Source organism: Zootoca vivipara, chromosome 15 (assembly GCF_965207765.1).
Source record: "Zootoca vivipara chromosome 15, rZooViv2.hap1.1, whole genome shotgun sequence".
Classification (NCBI taxonomy): domain Eukaryota; kingdom Metazoa; phylum Chordata; class Lepidosauria; order Squamata; family Lacertidae; genus Zootoca; species Zootoca vivipara.
Window position 1 is genome coordinate 40,846,663 of NC_142598.1, and position 23,676 is coordinate 40,870,338.

The following is a 23,676-nucleotide window of genomic DNA, read 5'->3' on the forward strand; positions in this document are numbered from 1 at the left end:
CCAGAGCCGAATGCAAGCAGGTTCAGCTCCCTGGCGCCCTGCCAAGGAGATTTCACGTTGGCGAGTCCCACAGGCGCAAAAAGTTACTCCCTTTCCGCTCCTCCCCGCCCTCCCCGCAGATGTCCTCCTCCTGTTGGTTTGGACCACACCATGTTTCAGTGAAGGGGAGGAGGAGGAGAAAAAGAGCTTTAGGAGGAGATCGCTCTGCACTCCCCCCCATCTCCATCACCATCATCACACCCCATCGCCACCCCCTTCCTCCTCCAGCCACTGTCTCTCCTCCCCTTTTGTTTCCATTTCGAAACGTCAAAGGAGAATTTGCTAGGTGAAAAACACGCACCACCATCTGACCCGACCGTGCAGCCAATCAGGAAGCCGCTCGGCGTTTTTTGTTTGTTTTAAACGGGGCTGCCGCCGAAGCGACTTCGCTTTCGGCCCGCTGCGCTGCCTGGGAACAGGCGCGCGTGGCGCACAGGGAGCGGGCGGCTTCCTTTCGGCCCAAACCGGTCTCCGCCGGTGAAGGGGAGGGAAGGGAGGCGGGCCGAGAGCGGCCCTATCGGGGCAAGGCTGCGAGTAGCGGGCAGCCTGGAGGGGAGAGCTCGCCTGCGCGGATCCGCTGCGCGCATTTCCGCGTTGAGGGCGGCGCTTGGCAGGGAGACGTTGCTGCTGTCAGGCGAGCGGCGGACGCGGCGCAACAGCCCACCTTTCGCTTCCCCGGGTCGGATATGAGTGAGATCTTCTCTTGGGGTGGCGGACAGGGGTGCCAACTTGAATTAAACATGGGGAGGGGCTGGGGCAGGAAAGTCCCGCCCCACAGAAGCGATCACAAGATGCAGCGCATGCAGGCCATTTAATGGCAATGCTCATCCACTTTGGGGGAGCCCAGCAGCCACCTCAAATATGTAATTATGGGGGCGCAACAGGACCTCGGCCCCTAGGAGTTGGCTCCTTTAGTGGTGGGTGGGAAGAGCAGGAGCTGCGGAGGCGCTTGCCAAGCCTGCCTCCCCAACCGTGTTGCTTCTGCCGGCAGAGCCCAGGGGACGTCAGCGTCCCGCTAGCCGAAACGGGAAGCTGGCCAAGCTTTTTTTCCTGTTAAAAATAAAATAAAAATAAAACTATCCTTACTTGGTGGTAAACTAGCAAGGAGCCCGAGAGAGATCTCTGGTCTCCCGAGGTTCAGCCTCTTCTCAGGAGACCTTACCTCGCCCGGGCTCCCCAAACCGCGCTGTCTCCTTGCGCAGATCCGAAGGGGGACGCTGAAGGATCGCCAAGCCGTCTCGACTGCAACATGAAGAAATCTTTCCCCGTTCTGCGTGGAGGTAAGGGACGCGAAAACGCCAGTTTAGATCCCGCAGGTCGCAAAAAAGGCCAAGCTGTTCGTGCAAGATGGTTAGCAAGAAAGCCAGCGCATTTCCTGCTGCGCTGTCGCAAGTCCGTTTCGGTTTCGGGTGAATCTCAAGAACAGCCCCGAGAGCCGTGGAGTCCGGTGTCCGTCCGACCGCCTTCAGAAAAGGTTTGCTTTAGAATTAAGCGAGACTCGCAGGACCGAAGAACTTCCTGCTCCTCCTTTTTATCCGCCTGCTACTGTATTCCCACGACAACAGTTTGGGCGCACAAAAGAAAATATTTCAGAGCCGCTATAAAATATTTTGCGTGCCCCAACCGCACCCCCGTGAGACCTGCGGTTTGCCCGAAGCGATTATTGCTAATTCTAGTAGAATAGGATTCATTGTTAAATTGCAACAGAAACAGAAGGAAGGGTGTGATCTCCCTCACGGAGGAAACTCATTCTGTGTCTAATGGCTGAAGGGCCATTTCAACTGCCAGCAGTAGATCCCAGTACTTAAATGATTACAAGGAGAGGGATCTGAAACATCTGCTGCTCATCCCAGGTTATTTTCCTTGAGGAATAAATGTCAGTTGTCCTGTCTCTCCATTATCTATGGAATGCTCTGCTTCTGCACATTGGAACTAAAGGAGAGCTGGTGGGACGGATTGGTTACAAGAGTCAGAGTAGGATCTGGGAGACCAGCATTCATATCCCTACTTGGACATGAAGCTCACTAGGTGCCCTTGGGCTAGTCACTGCTTCTCAGCCTAACCTACCTTACAGGGTTGTTGTGGGGAATAAATGAGGAGAGGAAGAACGAGGACACCACCTTGGTCTCATTGTAGAAGAACGTGGGATATAAATGCAATCAATGCATTTAATTCTGTAGGATTTAGTGGGGGTTGGGGTTGGGGGGAGTTATTGGGCTGTTGTTTTTATTTTGATTATATATTTTGTGGTTTTATATTTTGATTTTTTTCTGTGAACCCCCTTGAGACCTTCGGGTATAGGGCAGTATATAAATTCAATTATTATTAATAATAAAAATAATAATGAGTTAACAGTACTTAAAAAGTATCACCTGCTACATTCCTAAACTTTCCTTCTGCTCAACTGCACAAACTTTGCTTTCATGTCTCTTTTCTTTCCCTTCTGAGTAGCATGCTCTTTTTCATTTTACTTAGTGAGGATTAGTGCCTGCAAGCCCAGACTGGCTGCAGATACTGTGTAGATTGTGTGGGGCAGGGGAATAATAATAATAATAATAATAATAATAATAATAATAATAATAATAATAATAATAATAATTATTATTCATTTATACCCCGACCATCTGGCCGGGTGTCCCCAGCCACAAAATATTAAAAATACAATAAAACATCAAACATTAAAAACTTCCGCAAACAGGACTGCTTTCAGATGTCTTCTAAAGTCTCACACAAGGCTTCAGCCACATGGTTCCTGCACGCTGGAGGACAACCAGCCAGCCACGTTATGCAAGCAAAGGAAGGCCTGACACAACTTCCTCCACCCTCTTCCATTTTGTTTCCTCCTGCCTTCATATTAAGCCCTTAAGTCCACCATAGTTTATCTGCTGCAGTTTTGTCCATGTGTCTACTCTTCAGGAGAGTCAAGGATTCCCAGAAGTCATTACTGGAGTTGGGGAATGTCTGGCTTTTGTCCTTTTAATTTGTGTGGTATCAGGTTAGTGGGGAGGCATTCAGAACTGGAAGTCTGCCCTGGGTAGAAATAGCCAGCTATATAGTCTTGGATAAATTGTCGTCTGTTGTAGTGAGGATAAAATGGAGACTCCTGTGGATGAGCTCCTTGGAAGAATGGCAGCATCCAAATATGATCAAATTACTCATTAGGAAGAACTTCCTGACAGTAAGAGCTGTTCGGCAGTGGAATTTGCTCCCAAGGAGTGTGGTGGAGTCTCCTTCTTTGGAGGTCTTTAAGCAGAGGCTTGACAGGCATATGTCAAGAATGCTTTGATGGTGTTTCTTGCTTGGCAGGGGGTTGGACTGGATGGCCCTTGTGGTCTCTTCCAACTCTATGATTCTATGATTCTACTAAATCTTAACTGGCATTATTATTATTATTATTATTATTATTATTATTATTATTATGTATATCACCGTTTATCCATAGATCTCAGGGCAGTTCGCAATATAACATTGCAATAAAAATAACCAAAACCTAGCTAATAAGCTGTTACTTTTGAGATGGCTAATAGCATTTTTTTTAAAAAATATGTTTTTGTTTGACTCTCCTCTCCTGGTGCATTGTCCTAAGAATCTTACATTGGGGTAGAAAATGAGGCAACAGTTTCTCTTCTCATTCTTCCTGTGAGGAAGAGGACTTTCTCTGTAACAACTTGTTGGCTGTTTTGTTTGTGAGGCATTGTGATGTAATAACATGAATATAAAGGATTTTAATCTAGGGTTTAAAACATGTGTGAATTTCAATACTCTAAGAAAAAGTTTATCCCAGTACTGCAAAGTGGGATATAGCAACTATAGATGTCTCAAGGAGAATCCAATTGAAAAGGCTCTATTTTAAATGGAAGTGGCCCTGTTTCAAAGAGGAGGGCCTATCTTACAAATACAATACAGTAGTAGTTGATAGCAGACACACAATTGTGTTAAATGACTGGCAGTAATAAGTAAAATATGCCTGTTGTCTTTGTCCATGGAGTTTTCTTGGCAGGGATACTGGAGTGGCTTGCCAGTTCCTGCTCCAGGTGGATCACGTTTAGTCAAAACTCTCCACTATGACCTGTCCATCTTGGGTGGCCCTGCATGGCATAGCTCATAGCTTCTCTGAGTTATTCAAGCCCCTTCGCCACGACAAGGCATTGATCCATGAAGGAGAAAAGACCCTGATGTTGGGAAAGCTTGAAGGCACTAGGAGAAGGGGATGACAGAGGACGAGATGGTTGGACAGTGTTCTCGAAGCTACGAACATGAGTCTGACCAAACTATGGGAGGCAGTGCAAGACAGGCGTGCCTGGCATGCTATGGTCCATGGGGTCACGAAGAGTCGGACACGACTAAACGACTAAACAACAACAACAATAAGTGAAATAAGAATAGGCTGGGGAAACCCATTCACATGGGAGACAAAAGTGAAACAATAACACATTTCAAATGTCTACCGTATTTTGAGTTCAAAACCAGCACAGTCAAATTAACTTTGCCATTTTTAAAATAGGTTTTCAGCTCTAAGCAGTTAGCAAGTTCTATAACATTCCCCTTTTAAATGCACAGTGGTTAGCTTGTTGCAAGCTAGTTTTAGCCTCTCAATATAAGATTCCTGGTAATTCCCTTCTATCCCTCTTAAAAAGAATGCACATTGTTTGAATTTATTCAGTCAGACATTGTGGCAGTAACATCACAGGAAATAACATGGAGGGCCAAGTCTTCTATTATAAGGACCAGGTGGAACCCCTATCTTCAATGGATAACAACTACTGGATCAGAAGACATCCAGTGGAATTTAAAGACCTTGTGCCTGTGGCTGAGGACAACTGTTTAAACCCTTCCAATGGATTATGGGTGGGTGAGGGGTGGAAAGGGAAAAGAAAGGAAAAATGGTACAGGAAATTAAAAATTGGAAGGAGAGAATATGATGTATGTAAAAATTCTTGTACTGTACTTTAATAAAAATCTTTAAATAAAAAATAAAAAGAATGCACATGACACAATCTTGTGTAAAAAGTATAAAAGACATTTACTCACACACATTCAGTTCACAAATGGATCCCTGAAGGCAGACTTCAGTTACAAAATATATACACATGGAACTATCCCATATGGGAGTTAGTTTCAAGTGATTGCAGACAGGGCGTCACTGCTGCTCACATGTCAAAAGCAAGATGGAGAAGAGAGAGTGTGCTGCCTGTCTTGCCCCTTTTGGTACCTGGGCAGGTAAGATCAAGCCCACCTCTAGTCACATGCAGATGAAGTTTGTCCCAGCCCAGGAGGAAACAGGAAGTTTTCTACTGGCTGGACCAAGCATTCCCTTGCATGTCCACTCTAGGAATGTTGTACTTGACTGCTATGTGTTTCACATCCCACATCAAGTTGTTTCCCTGTATGCATGACATACTGTCTGACCATAGTTTGGAGCAGGTAAAGGTTAAAAGATAAAGGACCCCTGGATGGTTAAGTCCAGTCAAATTTAACTATGGGGTTGCAGCACTCAACTTGCTTTTCAGGCCGAGGGAGCCGGCGTTTGACCACAGACAGCTTTTCCAGGTCATGTGGCCAGCATGACTAGACCGCTTCTGGTGCAATGGAACACCGTCACAGAAACCAGTGCGCACAGAAACACCATTTACATTCCTGCCAGAGTGGTACCTATTTATCTACTTGCGCTGGCATCCTTTCGAACTGCTAGGTTGGCAGGAGCTGAGACAGAGCAACGGGTGCTCACACCGTCGTGGGGATTTGAACCACCGACCTTCTGATCGGCAAGCCCAAGAGGTTCAGTGGTTTAGACCACAGTGCCACCCGCGTCCCTACTAGTTTGGAGCATAAAGGACCCATCTTTTGGTCAAATAAGTGGGTTGCCCATGGTATTTTGGTCTGCACCTGGTCTTGTATTTGCATTTTCCTGTCTCCCCATTCATGAGGGATGCCCACATGATGCCCAACTCATCCTAGTGTTGTCCTTGTGGGATGTATCATCACTGAAGCAGCCAAATACAACATTTCCTGTTTGCCCAGAGTGGACACACAGGGGAATGTTGCTCCAGCCAGGAGGACTTCCTGTCACTCCTGGTCTGGAGCCTCCCCCCCCCCTGCGTGTGACCAGGTAGATGGGCATGACCCTGGCAGACCCTATAAAACAGCCAGTCACACAGCTATATTTGTCTTTTCAGCCTTTTTCCATTTTCCTTTTGGACCATGGCTCATCCCTATAGAGGATGAAACCACACTTTGTATCTCTATAAATGTAACTGCAATTATAAACTAAAGCCTGCCTTCAGGAAATGACTGAAGGCAGAGCCAGTATGGTGTAGTAGTTAAGAGCGGTAGACTCGTAATCTGGGGAACCGGGTTTGCGTCTCCGCTCCTCCACATGTAGCTGCTGGGTGACCTTGGGCTAGTCACACTTCTTTGAAATCTCTCAGCCCCACTCACCTCACAGAGTGTTTGTTGTGGGGGAGGAAGGGAAAGGAGAATGTTAGCCGCTTTGAGACTCCTTAGGGTAGTGATAAAGCGGGATATCAAATCCAAACTCTTCTTCTTCCTCTACTATGAACTTGCTTTTCAGGCCAAGGGAGCCAGCATTTGACCACAGGTCATGTGGCCAGCATGACTAGACCGCTTCTGGTGCAACGGAACACCGTGACAGAAACCAGAGTGCACGGAAACACCATTTACATTCCTGCCACAGTGGTACCTATTTATCTACTTGTGCTGGCATGCTTTCGAACTGCTAGGTTGGCAGAAGCTTGGACAGAGCAACGGGAGCTTACTCCATTTTGGGGATTTGAACTGCCAACCTTACGATCGACAAGCACAAGAGGCTCTGTGGTTTAGACCACAGCGCCACCCGTGTCCCTACTAGTTTGGAGCATTCTTCCTCTACTACGAACTGAATGTAAGCAATCTTTACTGTTACCTTTAATGAAGACTGTTGTATTATTAATTTAAGAGGGAAACATAAGGGGAAACTTACCAGGAACAATCCTGACTGGGCAAGCCAGGCTGGGTTGCTTAACTCAAATGATTCTCAGGAATCCATCAACTGGCTTCCAGCAATGTGCAAGGGAATGTGCTCTGCTACTTACTCACAAGCGTGAGTGAGGAGAGATAATATTTAATCAATATATCTGCTCCTACCTTTCAGAATCAGAAAATTCTGACTCTGGTAACTGTACATGGTTTTATTTATCAGACTGCATAAGGGCTAGTCAGTCTGAAAAGTGCTAAGATCATGTGGTTTATTATAGCACAATTAAAATAAGGAGTGGTTTGCAGATTATTGGGGGGGGAGAGACAGCCCCCACCCCCGGAAGCTGTTTCAATTTGAACTAGACCAAGGGGAAAATGTAAGGGAACAGAAGAGACCATGATATCACTGTATAACTGTGAACAAACCCTTCTTTAGTGAAAAGTTCTGCATCTTTTTTGGCTCAAAGAGTTCTGTGCGCTTCAGCCTTCATCACAGCTGGAATGAGGGTGTAAGTATAATAGCCGAAGGTCTCACATAAAAGTTGGGTTGGAAGGAAGGATTCCTGGAATCTGGGGGAGACACTGTATTGCTATGTATGCACTTTCGTTAGGGAGAAAAGGCCTATTTCAAAAGCTAGTGATCGGCTGTTAAGAAATTCTGGAGCATCCTTCCAGGGTTATTTATTTTGTGTTGTTCATGTATTATTTCTTCATCCTCTGGTCTTTCCCCACCAACAGGGATAAAGATGGAAAGAAACAACCCAAACATGTTGAAAGCTGTGATGCCATCTGACTTTGGGTCAGATTCTGTGGCAGCAAAAGGTCCCCTTCCCTCAATGCTGCAGGCTTGGCGTACCACATTTCGAAGTAAGTGATGTTTTACATATTGCCACCTAAAAAGGACCCTGCCATGTGAGTCTAAGTCCAGATGCTAAAATGATCTAACTGAAACCACTGATTAAAATACTCGTTTTTAAAGTACAGTACAGTACAGTGAAAAAGCAGGCCAGCACCTGGAGATCATAATGAGCTATCTTCTCTAGTCTTATAGGCCTATTGGCTCAATATTGTCTACACTGCCTGGCAGCACCTCTCCAGGTTTTTTAAAGAAGGAATTTCTTCCAGCCCTATCTGGAGATGTTGGGGATTGTGTTCACCAGATACAGTATGTGGCTAGCTGCTCTGAGCACACGGGAAAATCAAAGGGGTTGGGATTTTTGCTTTTGTAACAGCAAAAATGTGAAGCTCTAGTTAAATAGATTGTTAACAGTTGAGTAAGCTTGCAACTTCTTAAAAGGTTGCTTTTCTGTTCCGCATTTAATTATACCTGAAGGAGCATCTCCACCCGCGTTGCTCAGCATGGACACTGAGGTCCAGCGCCGAGGGCCTTCTGGTGGTTCCCTCACTGCGAGAAGCAAAGCTACAGGGAACCAGGCAGAGGGCTTTCTCGGTAGTGGCACCCGCCCTGTGGAATGCCCTCCCATCGGAGGTCGAGGAGATAAACAACTACCTGACATTTAGAAAACACCTAAAGGCAGCCCTGTTTAGGGAAGTTTTTAATCTGTGATATTTTAATGTATTTTGGTACAGTATTTGTTGGAAGCCACCCAGAGTAGCCGGGGAAACCCAGCCAGATGGGCGGGGTATAAATTATAATAAATAATAATAATAATTTTAAAAGTACTTTTTTTACTGTGAATTAATCTACGGTAATAAAACTGATTTTATAGTTCATTTAATTACTTGACTGCTGAAGAGGAGAGGCACTGGATAAAAACAGATGTGGATTCTTGTGTGAGCGGTCAATTGATACTTTTATTTAAATAACATGAATACCAAACAGCAGTAATACAAGTCAGTAAAGCCCAAGGATAATCTGCCAAAGGCTAAGAAATACTAACTAGTCCAAGTATTTGATAGATTCACTTCCCCCGGAGCCTGATCCTTCACAGAGCCCTACTCAGGAGTCCTACTGAGTTGATTGGGCTCAGAAAGGTAGCATCATAACCATCCCATTTGGGCTCTCTGATCCAACCATTAATTCCTTCACTTAGAATATGCTTCCATGATTATCTACAGATCAAACCTTTTCTATATTTAAAGACTACTGTATAGAATAATTCAGCAGCGAGCCTTCCACCGAAACCTGCCAGAGCTGGAGAACATATTACACGTATTACCATTCAGATGTTGCTGAAAATGGGATCATAGAATCATAGAGTTGGAAGAGACCACAAGGGCCATCCAGTTCAACCGCCTGCCAGCTAGTTTTCAGCTTGCAAGCTGCACATGAATAGTACCAAAAGAGTCCATTACTATGGGCAATATTCAAGCAAGTTTTTATCAGATACATTGAAATCAATGGGCATGACTAAGTTAGGTTCATTAATTGGAGCAGGTCTACTCTGAGTCCAACTTATTTGAATACCACCTCATTGTGGGGTTGATTCATGATAGCAGCGTGGCAAACCCGCTAATCTCTTAGGTTTAGCTAGAGTAATACTGGCAAACCAGTACAGTGTTAGGAATAGGAAGGTGAGGTATGGGTCAGTTGTGTTGGGAGAAGCTGGATGGACCTGGAGAGGTTCGGTTTAAACTGGCTTGATCTAGCCTGACAGGGGAAGACCGGAATGGGTCATGCTGAGGTGAGAAGAGCACAATGAATCCTTATGGGGAGTTTGGAAAGTTACTGGAGATCATGAGATCGACGGGAGGAGGATGTTTGATGAGCAAGACATGTGACAGGTATGGGATGTGAGAGATGTGCCACTGGCCACTTCCTCTATGGCGGAAAAGTTAGGGTGTTGGCAGGAAGTGACATCTACCTGTACATGTTTATGCATGAAGCCTGTTCTGGGATTGGTTGAAAGTTACATAGCTGGTTAATGTTTACCTGTCAAAGTTGCTGCAAATAAAAGCGAACCTCCGAGCTCCGCCCGGGGTTGTTCTTTTGGAAACTCAGCCTCGTCTTATGTCTCGTTTGGGATCTAACCATTGCCACACCTCATATGTCTGAATTTCTAGGCCGTCACCCATGGATGTCAGTGTCAATCATGTACACGACGGCTTATATATTAATTTAGTGTTTGTGGGGCTTCCCTTTGAAGTGCATCTGAGAGATTAGCTCTATTCCTAGATACAGTATCTCCTTAACAACTAATTTACTCTTCCTGAATCAAAAGGTTGCCTTAAATAGTTGTTAGCGGTGATTTCCTTTTCCAGGGACAGCTCAGGGTACAATGTTCTGCTTCCCTAGACAAAGCCCAGTGAAAGTTAGGTGTGTAGCAATCTTTATTGCCTAACTTTGTCTATGGCTTCAATGCAGTTCAGGCATCCTGAACTTTCTCTGGATTCCACACTATGTTTATTAAGTGATCTGCTTAAACCCCAGCCAGTGTACAAAGGAATCACTCTCTCCCATTTCAGCTGGTTTGATTAAGGTATTCCAGAATACATGTTGAGTATGCATGTTTTTTCATAGTGGTCACACAATGCTGTTGGCTTACAAATGGCAACCTCTATCCTCGCTCACATTTAATCCAGATTTTTCCAGGAAAAACCAGATAAGTGAAAAACAAAAAACTAAAACTTGTTGCCAATGACCCATCTGCGATATATTCAGTTTCTGTCTGGAAGCACCCTGACTGCATATTTAACATTTTCAGGGGGTCTCACGTTTATCCAGGCATTGCTTCCTTGAAACCTGATTGCATGGCATTAATATGGATTATCTATCTGATGTAGTCAGATTGAAGGGTTCATTTTGACACTTTAAGAATTCAATAGCGTTTGTGTGAACTTCTTAAAAAGAAATTGGCGGAGGAATTTAAAAAACAAACAAACCACAAGGCAAAAAAGGTGATGTGTGTGTTATTAGCATTAGCCTCACAATTATCTTGCAAAGGCCACCCTTCATCCTTTCCTTTCACCATTAATTTTTCCCTTGGGGCCTTCAAGGAAAAACTAACAGGCATAAACTTGTGCAAATGAAAAACCATGGAAACTGCAGCAGAGTGCATTTAGGTACAGTAAGAGGTTGGCACCATCTTCATTCTCCCCAATTCTACATTTCAAAGTGCTATTTACATTTCACACAAGGAACACTGTTAACACTCCATAACTAGAGTTTGAATTATGGTGCTGGAGGAGACTCTTGAGAGTCCCATGGACTGCTAGAAGATCAAACCTATCCATTCTTAAGGAAATCAGCCCTGAGTGCTCCCTGGAAGGACAGATCATGAAGCTGAGGCTCCAATACTTTGGCCACCTCATGAGAAGAGAAGAATCCTTGGAAAAGACCCTGATGTTGGGAAAGATTGAGGGCACTAGGAGAAGGGGACGACAGAGGACAAGATGGTTGGACAGTGTTCTCGAAGCTACGAACATGAGTTTGACCAAACTACGGGAGGCAGTGGAAGACAGGAGTGCCTGGCGTGCTATGGTCCATGGGGTCACGAAGAGTCGGACACGACTAAACGACTAAACAACAACAACTAGAGTTGCCAGACTCAATAGGGGACAGGACTTCTGTGCCTTTAATTGCCCTGCTCTCTTTTGAGTCTGGAAACCTTAAAGAGAAACTAGCAGACCCTTTGTTTAATTTCCAAGCAAAGGGTCTGCTGGTTTCTCTTGAAGGTTTCCAGGCTCAAAAGAGAGCAGGGCAATTAAAGGCACAGAAGTCCTGTCCACTATTGAGTCGGGCAACCCTACCCATAACACAAACCGGAGCAGAGCTTCATAATCTGAGACTGGGGCTTTTGCAGTTTTTTTGGGGGGGGGGGGGAGATGAGTAGGTGATACAAGTTTGGCTACCACTGGGGTGGTGGTGACCCTGTGGGGGCATAGCTGCCAAGTTTTCCCGTTTCTTGCGAGGAAGCCTATTCAGCATAATGGAAAATCCCTTTAAAAAAGGGATAACTTGGCAGCTATGTGTGGGGGCCTCCAGATATTGTTGGGGTGTGCTTTGGAAATCTTTTATGAGAGCTTGGTCAGTGCAACATGTGACTCTTAATCTCAGGTTCCTGAGTTCGAGCCCCACATTAGGTGAAAAGATTTCTGCAGTGCAGGCGGTTGGACTAAATGACCCTTGTGGTTGCTTCCAACTCGGCGATTCTTTGGCACCCTGTGCAAGGCACCCTGAAATGGATCTTCTCAATTTTGCACCCCCTTGGCTCGGTGCCCTGTGGGTGGAGTGGGGGGTGGGGTGGCCTGCCCTGCCCTGCCCTAAATCCAGCACTGCCACACCAACCCCCATCCACTGTGAGGAATCATGGTCAAGGATAAATGGGAGCTGTTCATCCCGCAAAATCTGAGGTGCCGCCACAAATCCCCAAGCCCTGGACTATGGCCTCAGTTTCCTTTTAGAACATCATTGCACATGGAAGACTGCCATGGGTGGGAGAAAGAGACCAGGAGACACTGGTCTCTCCATGCGTAGTGGAAGCATGTAAACATCTAACAAGCCACATTTCAAACGAAGCAGGATCGTAGAGTTTAAGCTGGAGCCGAACTGTAGGTCCCCGCAGCTCCATCTCGCTCGTCTCTGTCGGGTGGGCTTCAAGAGCCAAGCCAAAGGGTCTCCTCTCAAGCTTACGCACCCGCGAGTCTCCTCCGCGGGGGGAGAGACCTCTCCGCTTGGTCCTCTGACTTGATCCCGGATCTCAAGTCAAGAGAGTTTCAGCCCGAGGTCTCCCGGAGGTAACTGACCACCCGGCTCTGGCCACTTTCCTCAGCCAAGTCCAGCGGGCGGCGTCCCCAGCGGTCCCGCACGTCGAAGCGAGCGCTCCCTCCGCGCAGCGCCCGCAGCGTGTCCAGGAAGCCCCCGCGGGCCGCGTCGTGGACCGGGAACGTGCCCGTGGACGGATCGGGCCGGTTGGGTCCGGCTCCTCTTTGCAGCAGCAACTGAGCCACCCCGGGGTTCCCCATCATCATAACCTGGAGGGAGAGAAGGAGAGCAAAGTCAAGGTTTGCGCATCTCTACGGTTTCCTTCTAGGGCGCTTGGAGCGGCCACATTCTGTGGGCTGAAACAGCCAAGATCCTGACAGCCACTCTGCATTAATTAGCTCATAATAATTCTGATTAAATAATTGGGGGGGGGGGCTAATCTGTGTACCTACTGTTCATAGGAGCCAATTCCTATGGGGCGAGGCGGCTTTGCCCCACCAATAAAATGTTTGAGGGGGCTGCCCCCTAAAGTTGGTGGGTATTATCATTCCAATGGTGTGTGTGCACCGCGTCATAGGATTATGTGATTGATTATTGGGGCGGGCGGGGGCTTACCTCCTCCCCCCTATTTTATTCAAGATGACGTCCCTTTTACTGCTTCCTGAATATGTTGTACCCGAAGTTGGATCTGAACTTTAAAAGGCGCAGTGTCAAAGGGTAAAAGTTGAAAAGTCAATCAAACGACCATATTATTATTATTATTATTATTATTATTATTATTATTATTATTATTATTATTATCATCAGCAGCCCACCCCTCCGTCTAAGGTCCCAGGGGGAATTCCAACATTAAAGCGATATTAAAGAGAGTTTAAAATAACTTACAAACACAAAAAGAAGGCGAGTCCTAAAAGTACACACGTCAAGTTTCAGAAGCTAGGGGTAAAGAGGGTTTCCTTGGGGCGATGGATCCCACAAACGCCTCGGAAAGTCTGGTAAGGACACCGCTAGGCTATATCCGGCCAAAGCTCCCTTTACTCCACGCCCTTCGAAGGGACCATTTCGGAGAAATTGGCATGAGGCTCTTTGTTGGAACTGGGCAAATTTCAAGAAACGGAAAGGTTTCTGATAGTCACCTCCCTCCCCCACTCTCTCGGGGATGGAGTAAATAGTAGTGGTAGTTTTAATAAGTTTAATAATAAAGTTACAGGTAGGTAGCCGTGTTGGTCTGAGTCGAAGCAAAATAAAAAAAAATTCCTTCAGTAGCACCTTAAAGACCAAAATAAAAACTTAGTTGGTCTTTAAGGTGCTACTGAAGGAATTTTTTTTATTTTAATAATAAACAATAATAAGATTTTTAAAGGTGGTATCCGGTTGAGTCATTCAGAGCATGACACCCAGAATGAGGAACGGTGCATACCACACAATTTTTTTGGGGGGGGGGGGAACGCGTCCCATAAAACTGAAAATGGTGGGACATGCTTCATAATAATAATAATAATAATAATAATAATAATAATAATAATAATAATAATAATACATATTTTTGGAAGCACGCTCGGCTTTTATTTAAATTAGTTTTCTTTCTTTCGAGGGAGTTATTCAGAAGGATCCCAGCTGGAGATACTATAGAATTATCCATGTCTTCTCTCTCCATCGAGGCGAACGTATTCGCTTCTGCTGCTTCTTCCCCATCGAGAAGGACGGCTTCCACGGCTTCAATCTCAACCCAAACTGGCGCGCGCGTTGCGCTTGCTTGGGAAAGGCGGGTCTGCAAACTCTCCCGCTGGGTTGTAGTGAAAGGGGCGGTTCTTGAGCAGAAAGGAAAAGCAGGGAGACGAAACGAGCGAGGAAACCAAGCGAAGAAAGAAAAGTCGAACTAGCAGAGGAGAGTGTGCACAGCCACTCTTATAAAATGCCAAATATTGACATTTTCAATGTTATAAGAAATAATAAGAAATAAAGGTATCTGAAGAAGTGTGTATGCACACGAAAGCTCATACCAAAATAAAAACTTAGTTGGTCTTCGAGGTGCTGCTGGAAGGAATTTTTTTTATTTTGATATAAATAAATGTTTACCAAAGGCTTGGATATGCAGGTGGTGGTTTTCTTGGAGGGAAGTCGGTGTCTTTAAGAACAAAAACAAAAAAACCAATAGGGTTTTTTATGTCTGCAAGGTTGACGTTTGAATTTAATGCTAAATTAAAAACTGCAGCCATCTCTAGAGACGAGTGTGAGGCTGGACGGACGCAAACGAAACCTCTGCTTGACGAACAATTTTGCCTCAGACCCTAAAGGACTAAAAAGCAGTATTACTGTATTTTATTTTTGCATCCTTCCGCGTTGCTCTCTCTTCACAGCCCAGCTGAGGCGGAGTAGGTAGAGTAAATCGATTTACAAATGCAATGCTGATGCGTGGTTGTGATTTGGAGAGCGAAGGAGCTGCTACAACTGGAAACATGAAAGCGGCTCTTTTTCATTCAGTCAGGCTACGGTAGCACGGGGATGCCTGGCAAGTGTTGGCCACCCCACTTCAGTTTAATAAAATGACTGGCTGGCATTGGTAACAAAGGTATTATTCCTAAAAGAAGCGCAGTGAAATAAAATAAAAGTCGACCAGAATTCACTCTTCTTCGCGGAAGTCGGATCAAACTATAGACGCGAGGAGGAGGGAGGAGGAAAAGTGAAGATGCGCCACAGCAGAGGCTTAGTTTAAACCAAGGATGGGGAATCTGTGGCCCTTCAGATGTTGGAATTCCAGCAGGGCCAAAGGTTAGGATGCTGAGTGGTTGCAGGTTCGGAGGGGTTTGGAGAGGGGCAGGTTCTTGTACGGAGTTAAGCGCCTGGCTGATTGTGCTAAATCGGTACCATTTTAAAACAATGCATTTGTTTTTAAAATGAAAAAGCACGACGTGCTGCTCTCCCCGCTGTAAAAGAAGGGATATCCGTGTGGCATAGCTGCCAAGTTTTCCCTTTTCTCGCGAGGAAGCCTATTCAGCATAAGGGAAAATCCCTTAAAAAAAGGGATAACTTGGCAGCTATGCCGTGTGGATTGTGTTTTTATTTTAAAATATTGCAATTCTAATTATACCCAAATCTGGAATGTAGTACTGATATCTCTGGCCCTCTTTTTGCCTCTGCTTCGAAATGCCATGCCCGCTTTCCGCGACAATTCCGTTTTATGCTTGATTTCGCGCGTTAATAAAAGAAAAGAGTTACGATTAAGTTCAGCTGCTTAAGAGCGTGAACCTATCATCCGTGTTCACTAGAAAGTAAGCTCCATTGCGCTTAAAAACGTTGGAAGTTTGGGGGCAACGCAGGTTGCCCAAGATGGGCTTGCAGATCTCAGTTAAAAAAACATGCAAGGCTGGAAGGGAGCCGTACAAAATCCAGCGCGGGGCTTACTCCCAGGTTAATGTGGTTAGGATCGCGGGGGGGGGGGCAACTTGATTAAAATATTGGGGGGCCCAACTAAGCCCTGCCCCGCATAATCGATCACATGATGTGACACGCACACACCATTTGAATGGGAATTCCCCTCAACTTGGGGAGGGGGGGGTTCATGGGCTTAGCCACGAATTATTGGGGGACAGGCTTTATGTTGGGAGGGGCAGAACCGAGTTATCTGTGACACAATTGGTCAGTTCAGTATTTTTATTTATTTACTTAATTGGCCCCTCCGTGCCTCCCCCTGGCTACGTCCATGGCAGCCTGGGCCCCTCAATATTTTATTGGAGGGAGGGCGAAGGGACCTCGGCCCCTAGGAGTTGGCTCCCGTGATTGCATGTAATACTCATTTTACATGAGCGCAAGCCTTCTGTTAACCTCAATGGGGCTTACTTCTGAGTAGACACGAATAGCATTTCATACCCGACGTCTTTTCTCTGTTTCGCTAGAGAACCTTAAATTAATCGGTCAGGGGCGCTGAGTTGCCGCCGTCGGTTGAAATCTGAGCTGGATTTCTCGATCTCCAGCTAAGGAATCAAAACGTTAGAATAAAACCCAAAAACAGAAACGGGGAGGTAGTTTTCGAGAGATGTGTGACCCCCCCAGGTGCCTTTTAAAAGCAGCTTTTCCCATTGTGAAAAAAAACAAACCCCAATGAGGTTAAACAAGAGTGAGATGAATATGTACAGTATATGGTTGATGATTAATTCTAGATTTTAGTCTAATGTCTCCAGTCATTTCGGGGTTGCAGTGATTTTTCATTCTCTCTTCTCAGTCTAGGAAGACACCATATACAATGTATTTGAAGCGCACGGCTCCAGCACCCGCAAATCCTGGGAACTGTAGTTTCCTGTGAGGGGTAAACCACACATCTCAGGATTCTTTGGGGGGGGGGAGATGTCATGTATTTTAAATGGTTGCGTTTTATATGGCTGAGAAGACGGACTTTGGAAGGGTCTCAAATCGACTTGAGAATAAAACAGGACATATTCTGGTAACTGAATGTATTATTAGAGGGCTGGTTCTCCTCACTTGAAATGTTAATATTTGCTATTAAAATCTGTTTTCGAAGTAGGAATCTGTTCTATACAATACTTCTCTTATGCAAACATGAACTGAAACAAGATCTAGTTACAGGTAGGTAGCCGTGTTGGTCTGACGCAGTCGAAACAAAATAAAAAAATCCTTCCAGTAGCACCTTAGAGACCAACTAAGTTTGTCATTGGCATGAGCTTTCGTGTGCATGCACACTGTGTATCTGAAGAAGTGTGCATGCACACGAAAGCTCATACCTATGACAAACGTAGTTGGTCTCTAAGGTGCTACTGGAAGGATTTTGAAACAAGATCGTTATTTAAACATAGTATTTCCAAAGACGACACTGTGGTGGTGGTGGTTTTTTTTAGGGGGGGGGGGGAGAATCCGAACGTGGGACAGCGATTTCTCAAATGATTTTATTCTCCAATCATTTTGTTCACCAATTTTTTAAAGTTTACTCGGACGGGGCAAGCTGCATGCACAACATGGAGCCAGACTTGGGGGTGGGCACCGAGCCAATCCTCCAGCGTTTAGGGTTAATCCGAACAACTTTTCTAACTTTTCAGGGATCCATTTTGCCACTGATGAGAAAAAATGGTGAACGTTAAATCCCGCCGCCCCCCTCCCCAATTTTAAACAGCCTGCTCGCTCGCTACATTTCGGATCTGGGTGTAATCTGGTTTGACTCCTCCTCTGCCACCTGAGTTTGGGTGTGGGTATTTTTTGGGTGGGGGGTGATCAGCCCTGTGTTTCGGAACGGGCCAAATTTGTAGGACTCCTCCTGGGCTGAACCTAGGAAGGTAAATTCCAGTGCGATCGAGGGGACTTCTGAGCAAACGTGTTTTGGATCAGGGCGCTGCCTGGAGCCGATAAGCCTTCTGCTTCCAGGAACAGGTAGGTAGCCGTGTTGGTTTGACGTACTCAGTCTCAAAAAATAAAGAAATAAAAATCCTTCCAGTAGCACCTTAGAGACCAACTAGGTTTGTCATAGGTATGAGCTTTCGTGTGCATGCACACTTCTTCAGAAAGCTCATAACTATGACAAACCTAGTTGGTCTCTAAGGTGCTACTGGAAGGATTTTTTTAAATTTTGTTTTGCTTCCAGGAAGGCGATTTTAAAACACACCTGGTTTACTGCGTGCACGCCATACAGTTCAAAGCACACACACCCCTTCCAAATCCTGGGAACCTTAGTTCACCCCCCCCCCAGCTTCAGATTGTGTATTTATTTACTGCAGCCACATCCCACCTTTTTCTTCAAGGAGCTCAAGCGGCCTCTATGGTTCTCCCCCCTCCTTGTTTAATCTTCACAACGTCCCTGTGAGGTAGGTTAGGTTGACAGAAGGCTGACTCCAAGGTCACTCCCAGTGAGCTTCAGGGCTGAGTGAGGATTTGAACCCTGGTCTCCCAGGTCCAAGTCCAGCACTCTCACCACGGCACTCACTACGCTGGGTCCTCAGCACCCTTAAACTACAGTTCCCAAGATTCTTTGAGAGGGGCCGACGCGCTTTAAATGTATGGCGTGCGCACAGCTAGGAATGGACAGCTACTAGGGTCTGACTCTCACAGGACACGGATTGACTATGGGTTGTTAAAGCCCAATCCCCACCCCCAAATAAGACCCTCTCCGCAAAGCCCCCACCCAATAAACCTAGCTTAGCCCCCGAGTGGTACTCATACTCCGCACCTCTAAACCTCACGTTTAAAATTTCAGCCATGGGCGGGTTCAGGGGTCAGCTGCCCTGACCTAAATCAAATAAATAAATAAAAATACTTAACTAAAAGAAATGATCAGAATATTTGTAAAGTTTTGACCATTTTTTCCTGGCCACTTGGAGTCAAAAGAAAGTCGATTGGTGTGGAGACATTTCTGTTCCCCCCCCCCACATAAATCCTGGCTCCTCCATGCCCCCCCCGACAGTCTCTCACCCACCTCTCTATGGATCTCTCCGGCCTTCCTCCTACTGCCCCCGGACGGACCTACCTGGATCGGGGCCCTGCCGAAGCGATTCACCGCGTTGGGGTCCGCTCCGCCATCCAGCAGCCTCCTCACGGCCTCCAGGTCCCCCCGGGCAGCGGCGTTGGCCAGCTCATCCGCCTCGCCGCGGCCGCCCCCCGCTCCATCCATGTCCGAGCCGGGGGCAGGATCCATCCCACGAAGCCGAAGAGCTCACGGGGTGTCAGTAGGGCATCTCCCGTATGCAGCCTTCGTGCCCTGCTGCCGGGCTCCCTCAAGGACCCGTCAGATCATCAGAGGGATCCCTCCCGGCGCCCGCGCGCAAGGACGCAGCAGCGATCTCCCCTCCTCGGTCGACGTTTCCCCCTTCCCGACGGCGCGGACGTCCTTCGAGCAGCCCTTCCCCGCCGGGCGGAGCCGTCCAGTCCGCTCTTTCCCTCCGCTGCGCCGCTGCGCCTCCCTTCCTCCTTTCCCACGGCTCCGCAGGTCTCTATCCAGGAGCGCTGTCTCCCTCTCTCGGCGGCCCGATGTCACGACCAGGAACAAGCCTAGGGCCGGGGCAGCGGGGCCGGGGCACATGCGCATGACACGGTTCACAGGAACTTCCCCATCAAAAGTGGGTCACTCGGAGAACGGCAACTGGACTTTCGACCCGTCTGTGCATCCGCTGCCCCTTAAGGGCTCTATGGGAAGAGGTCCTCGCCTGTAGCAAGCTAGCATAAAGTCTGCCTGCCACCCTGAGGTGCTGCTTTTGTACATGCACAGTCCAGGGGGTCGCCAAGCTATGGGGGCCCGTGGGCGCATCTGGCATTCTGAGAGTGCCCTGTGCGCATAGCTGCCAAGTTATCCCTTTTTTAAAGGGATTTTCCCTTATGCTGAATAGGCTTCCTCGCGAGAAAAGGGAAAACTTGGCAGCTATGCCTGTGCGCCATCGTCCCCCACCGTGGCCTCTTTCTCCTCCCCCCACATCCCTTTCTGCCCTTCCTCACATACAAACACTGAAAGAAAGTCTTCATAGGAACACCTCTCTCACACGCAGAGAGATTAGCTGTGTACACACCTCAAGGCTTCCTGCAAAGAACCTTGGGAATTGTAGTTTACCCCCCGCAAAGTTACAATTCCCGGCACCCTTAATAAGCTGCAGTTCCAGGGATACGTTGTGAGAAAGGATGTGCTCTAATGTATAGTAGTTTTTATGCAGTCCTTGTTTGCTTTTCCACAAGGGTCTGGCAAAACGTTTGCTGTGATGCTGAATCCGTCTGATTTTACATCCCTCCGCCCCAAAAGTCAGAAGCAAGTTGATTTTCATTATGAGTTAAAAAAATAAATAAATTCAAAGATCCGCTGCTGGCACGCACCACAAAAAGACTCATCGGAGGTATTGATTCTCGCCGATCTTTCACGATTTTTACGCAGCATGGCAGCGAAGCGCACAACCCATCACTGGCCGTACACCTGTGACTTGATGGTTTTGAGGAGACAGTTTGTTAAAAAAAGATATGGGGACCCACAAGAACTTGGATCCCTGCTTTTGCATCATTGTCCGGCTGCGCAGCACAAAACCGGTTCAAGGGAGAGAGACATGCTCTGTGATTTGATGGTGGTTGGGGTGCGGGGAGGGAACCCGTGAAGAAAGTATCCTGTTTCCAAAAAAGATCTGGGCAAGATGTGTGTACTCAGATCCGTCATTTCCCCCCCTTCCTGCTCTACTTTCTGACTCCTGCGACACCCCACTTTCTCTGTCAACCTACGTTTGGAGTACACGATTTCCCCCAATGGATCCTGGGAACTGAAGTTTGTTAAGAGTGCTCACCTGGCATTGTAGCTCTGTGAAGGGTCCACACAAATTCCCAGGATTCTTTGGGGGATGCCACCTGCTTTAAATGCACGGTGCGTTTGCAGCCTCTGAACCATTGGTAAGCGGCAAGGCTCCTTGTCATCTCTTTCACTCCAGACAGAGAAGATGTATTCGGTAGACAAGCCTAGACTTGCCTCCATTTAGTATGTTCCGTAACAGGGAACCCTCTCAGAACAAGCCTAGACTTGTCCTCTCATATGCTACAGATTCATTCCCAGAAACAGGCTTGTGCTGAGCAGTCAGTTTTTAGACTCCTATAAATATACAGCTGACTCTTTTGTTAGGGCTGCAGCAGAAGTTGTGCTCTCCGAACTCCATGCTTCATCTTCTTGCAGGACAACAGACAGGGATTTTTGCTTTTTACTCAGAGCTGCTGCCTTTGCTCATAAGATGTGGCAGAATCATTCCTTATGTTTCCAGAGTTCAGAGTGCTGTTGTTTAAGCAGCCAAAACAGTACTACCCACACAAAGGCGGGAGTATCAGCAGATCCCAAGGTGTGCAGAAGTACATAAATAAAAATAGCCCCAAGAGCTGTGCTCAGTTGGCCACAGAAGGGGAAGGCAAATGACAGAAAAGGAGGGGAGACAAGGAACAGAATGAAACATTCTATTCAGTACTCCATACTGCAATATTCGGTTGCAGGCCTGTCTTGAGATCTTGTTTCTTTGTGTTTGTTTCTTTATTTACAAACCTGATGCTTCACTTAAGTAAGCCTGTGTTTTCTGACATTGGTGGTGGTGGGGAGAAGGCGCTAACTAAGGCTCGGGGACTGGATCTGGCCCAATTGCCTTCTAAATCTGGCCCGCGGACGGTCCAGGAATCAGCATGTTTTTACATGCTGGGTTATTTGTGGGGCATAGGAATTCATCCCCCCCCCAAAAAATAGTCCACCCCCCACAAGGTCTGAGGGACAGTGGAGCAGCCCCCTGCTGGAAAAGTTTGCTGACCCCTGCTCTAACATCTGATTTTGTCTCATGCACTTGTTTTCTCAGCCAATTTACTGGGAATTGCCTTCCAGATGTTGAGACCTACAACTCCCAACAGTTCCAGATGGGCTGGCCCATGGTCAGGGATGATGGGAGCTGTAGTCCAAGAATGTCTGGAGGACCACAGGTGTCCCATTGCTGGAATATCTGGAAGGCACCATGTTGGCTGCTCCTGCCCTAGGGCAGGCATAGGCAAACTCAGCCCTCCAGATGTTTTTGGACTACAACTCCCATCATCCCTAGCTAACAGGACCAGTGGTCAGGGATGATGGGAGTTGTAGTCCCAAAACATCTGGAGGGCTGCCCTTGTTGTGGTTGTTGTTGTTTAGTCGTTTAGTCGTGTGCGACTCTTCGTGACCCCATGGACCAGAGCACACCAGGCTCTCCTGTCTTCCACTGCCTCCCGCAGTTTGGTCAGACTCATGTTCGTAGCTTTGAGAACACTGTCCAACCATCTCATCCTTTGTCATCCCCTTCTCCTTGTGCCCTCCATCTTTCCCAACATCAGGGTCTTTTCCAGGGAGTCTTCTCTTCTCATGAGGTGGCCAAAGTATTGGATCCTCAGCTTCACGATCTGTCCTTCCAGGGAGCACTCAGGGCTGATTTCCTTCAGAATGGATAGGTTTGATCTTCTTGCAGTCCATGGGACTCTCAAGAGTCTCCTCCAGCACCATAATTCAAAAGCATCAATTCTTCAGCAATCAGCCTTCTTTATGGTCCAGCTCTCACTTCCATACATCACTACTGGGAAAACCATAGCTTTAACTATATGGCCCTTTGTCAGCTTTTTAAGATGCTGTCTAGGTTTGTCATTGCTTTTCTCCCAAGAAGCAGGCATCTTTTAATTTTGTGACTGCTGTCACCATCTGCAGTGATCATGGAACCCAAGAAAGTAAAATCTCTCACTGCCTCCATTTCTTCCCCTTCTATTTGCCAGGAGGTGATGGGACCAGTGGCCATGATCTTGGCTTTTTTGATGTTGAGCTTCAGACTATATTTTGCGCTCTCCTCTTTCACCCACGTTAAAAGGTTCTTTAATTCCTCCTCACTTTCTGCCATCAAGTTTGTGTCATCAGCATATCTGAGAGGTTGTTGATATTTCTTCCGGCAATCTTAATTACAGCTTGGGATTCATCCAGTCCAGCCTTTCGCATGATGCCTGCCCTAGGGGAACTCATTGAGAAACTGGAAGCTGGCAGGGCTTCACTCAGTAGAATTCTCCACTGATGTGGCACCCCTACAATAAAAACAGCTATAAGGGCAAGAATATGTTTTTCTTAAATAAAAAAAGAAAAGAAGGAAACTGGCATGTGTGCTCACAGTCACAGGTGCTTTTTCTTCAGACTTAGAGAGCTACACGTCCTTCATTTAAAGCACATGAATTCCCTGAAACAATCCTATAGTTCATTTAGGCTGTTGGGATTTGTAGCTCTCTGAGTGGTAAATTACAGTTCCCAGTCTTCTCTGGGGGAAGAAGTGTTCTTTAATTGTACACAGCGTTTATACCTGCCAGTTTAAGCATGCTTTTCAACAAGTTACACGACTTTACAAAGTGATCCTTGATGGTGACAGGGAAAGGACTGGAAAACTGTGTCCAGTTCTGGGCACCACAATTTAAGACGGAGGTTGACAAGCTGGAAGGTGTGCAGAGGAGCTGTGACCAAGAATATCAAGGGTCTGGAAATCAAGCCTGATGAGGAACAGTTGAAG

General features: G+C 46.7%; 1 protein-coding gene and 1 long non-coding RNA gene across 3 annotated transcripts; one reads left to right on the forward strand and one right to left on the reverse strand.

Annotated features, from left to right (window-relative positions):
- Positions 1–427: 427 nt before the first annotated feature.
- On the forward strand, positions 428–14,654 carry LOC148683455 (uncharacterized). The gene is made up of 4 exons (XR_015947348.1): positions 428–1,319; positions 6,611–6,940; positions 7,753–7,881; positions 14,274–14,654. It is a non-coding gene; the product is annotated as an uncharacterized LOC148683455 (long non-coding RNA).
- On the reverse strand, positions 10,202–21,068 carry CDKN2B (cyclin dependent kinase inhibitor 2B). Of its 2 annotated transcripts, none has more exons than XM_088658979.1 (3): positions 20,935–21,068; positions 19,149–19,804; positions 10,202–12,948 (listed from the first exon to the last, which is right to left on the reverse strand). In XM_088658979.1, the coding sequence occupies exons 2-3, from the start codon at positions 19,314–19,316 to the stop codon at positions 12,691–12,693; spliced, it is 426 nt and encodes a 141-aa protein (XP_088515105.1). In that variant the 5' UTR covers positions 19,317–19,804; positions 20,935–21,068; the 3' UTR covers positions 10,202–12,690. The 2 variants fall into 2 exon arrangements, with proteins under 2 accessions (XP_088515105.1, XP_088515104.1); XM_088658978.1 differs by lacking the exon at positions 20,935–21,068 and adding an exon at positions 20,043–20,617 and having other exon boundaries at positions 10,869–12,948; positions 19,149–19,944.
- Positions 21,069–23,676: the final 2,608 nt, after the last annotated feature.

Excerpts from the sequence above, each read along its gene's own strand:
- CDKN2B (XM_088658979.1), bottom strand. The coding sequence starts at position 19,316 with ATGGATCCTGCCCCCGGCTCGGACATGGATGGAGCGGGGGGCGGCCGC. Across the intron at positions 12,949-19,148 it reads TCGGCAGGGCCCCGATCCAG|GTTATGATGATGGGGAACCC; the intron begins GTAGGTCCGTCC and ends CTCTCCCTCCAG.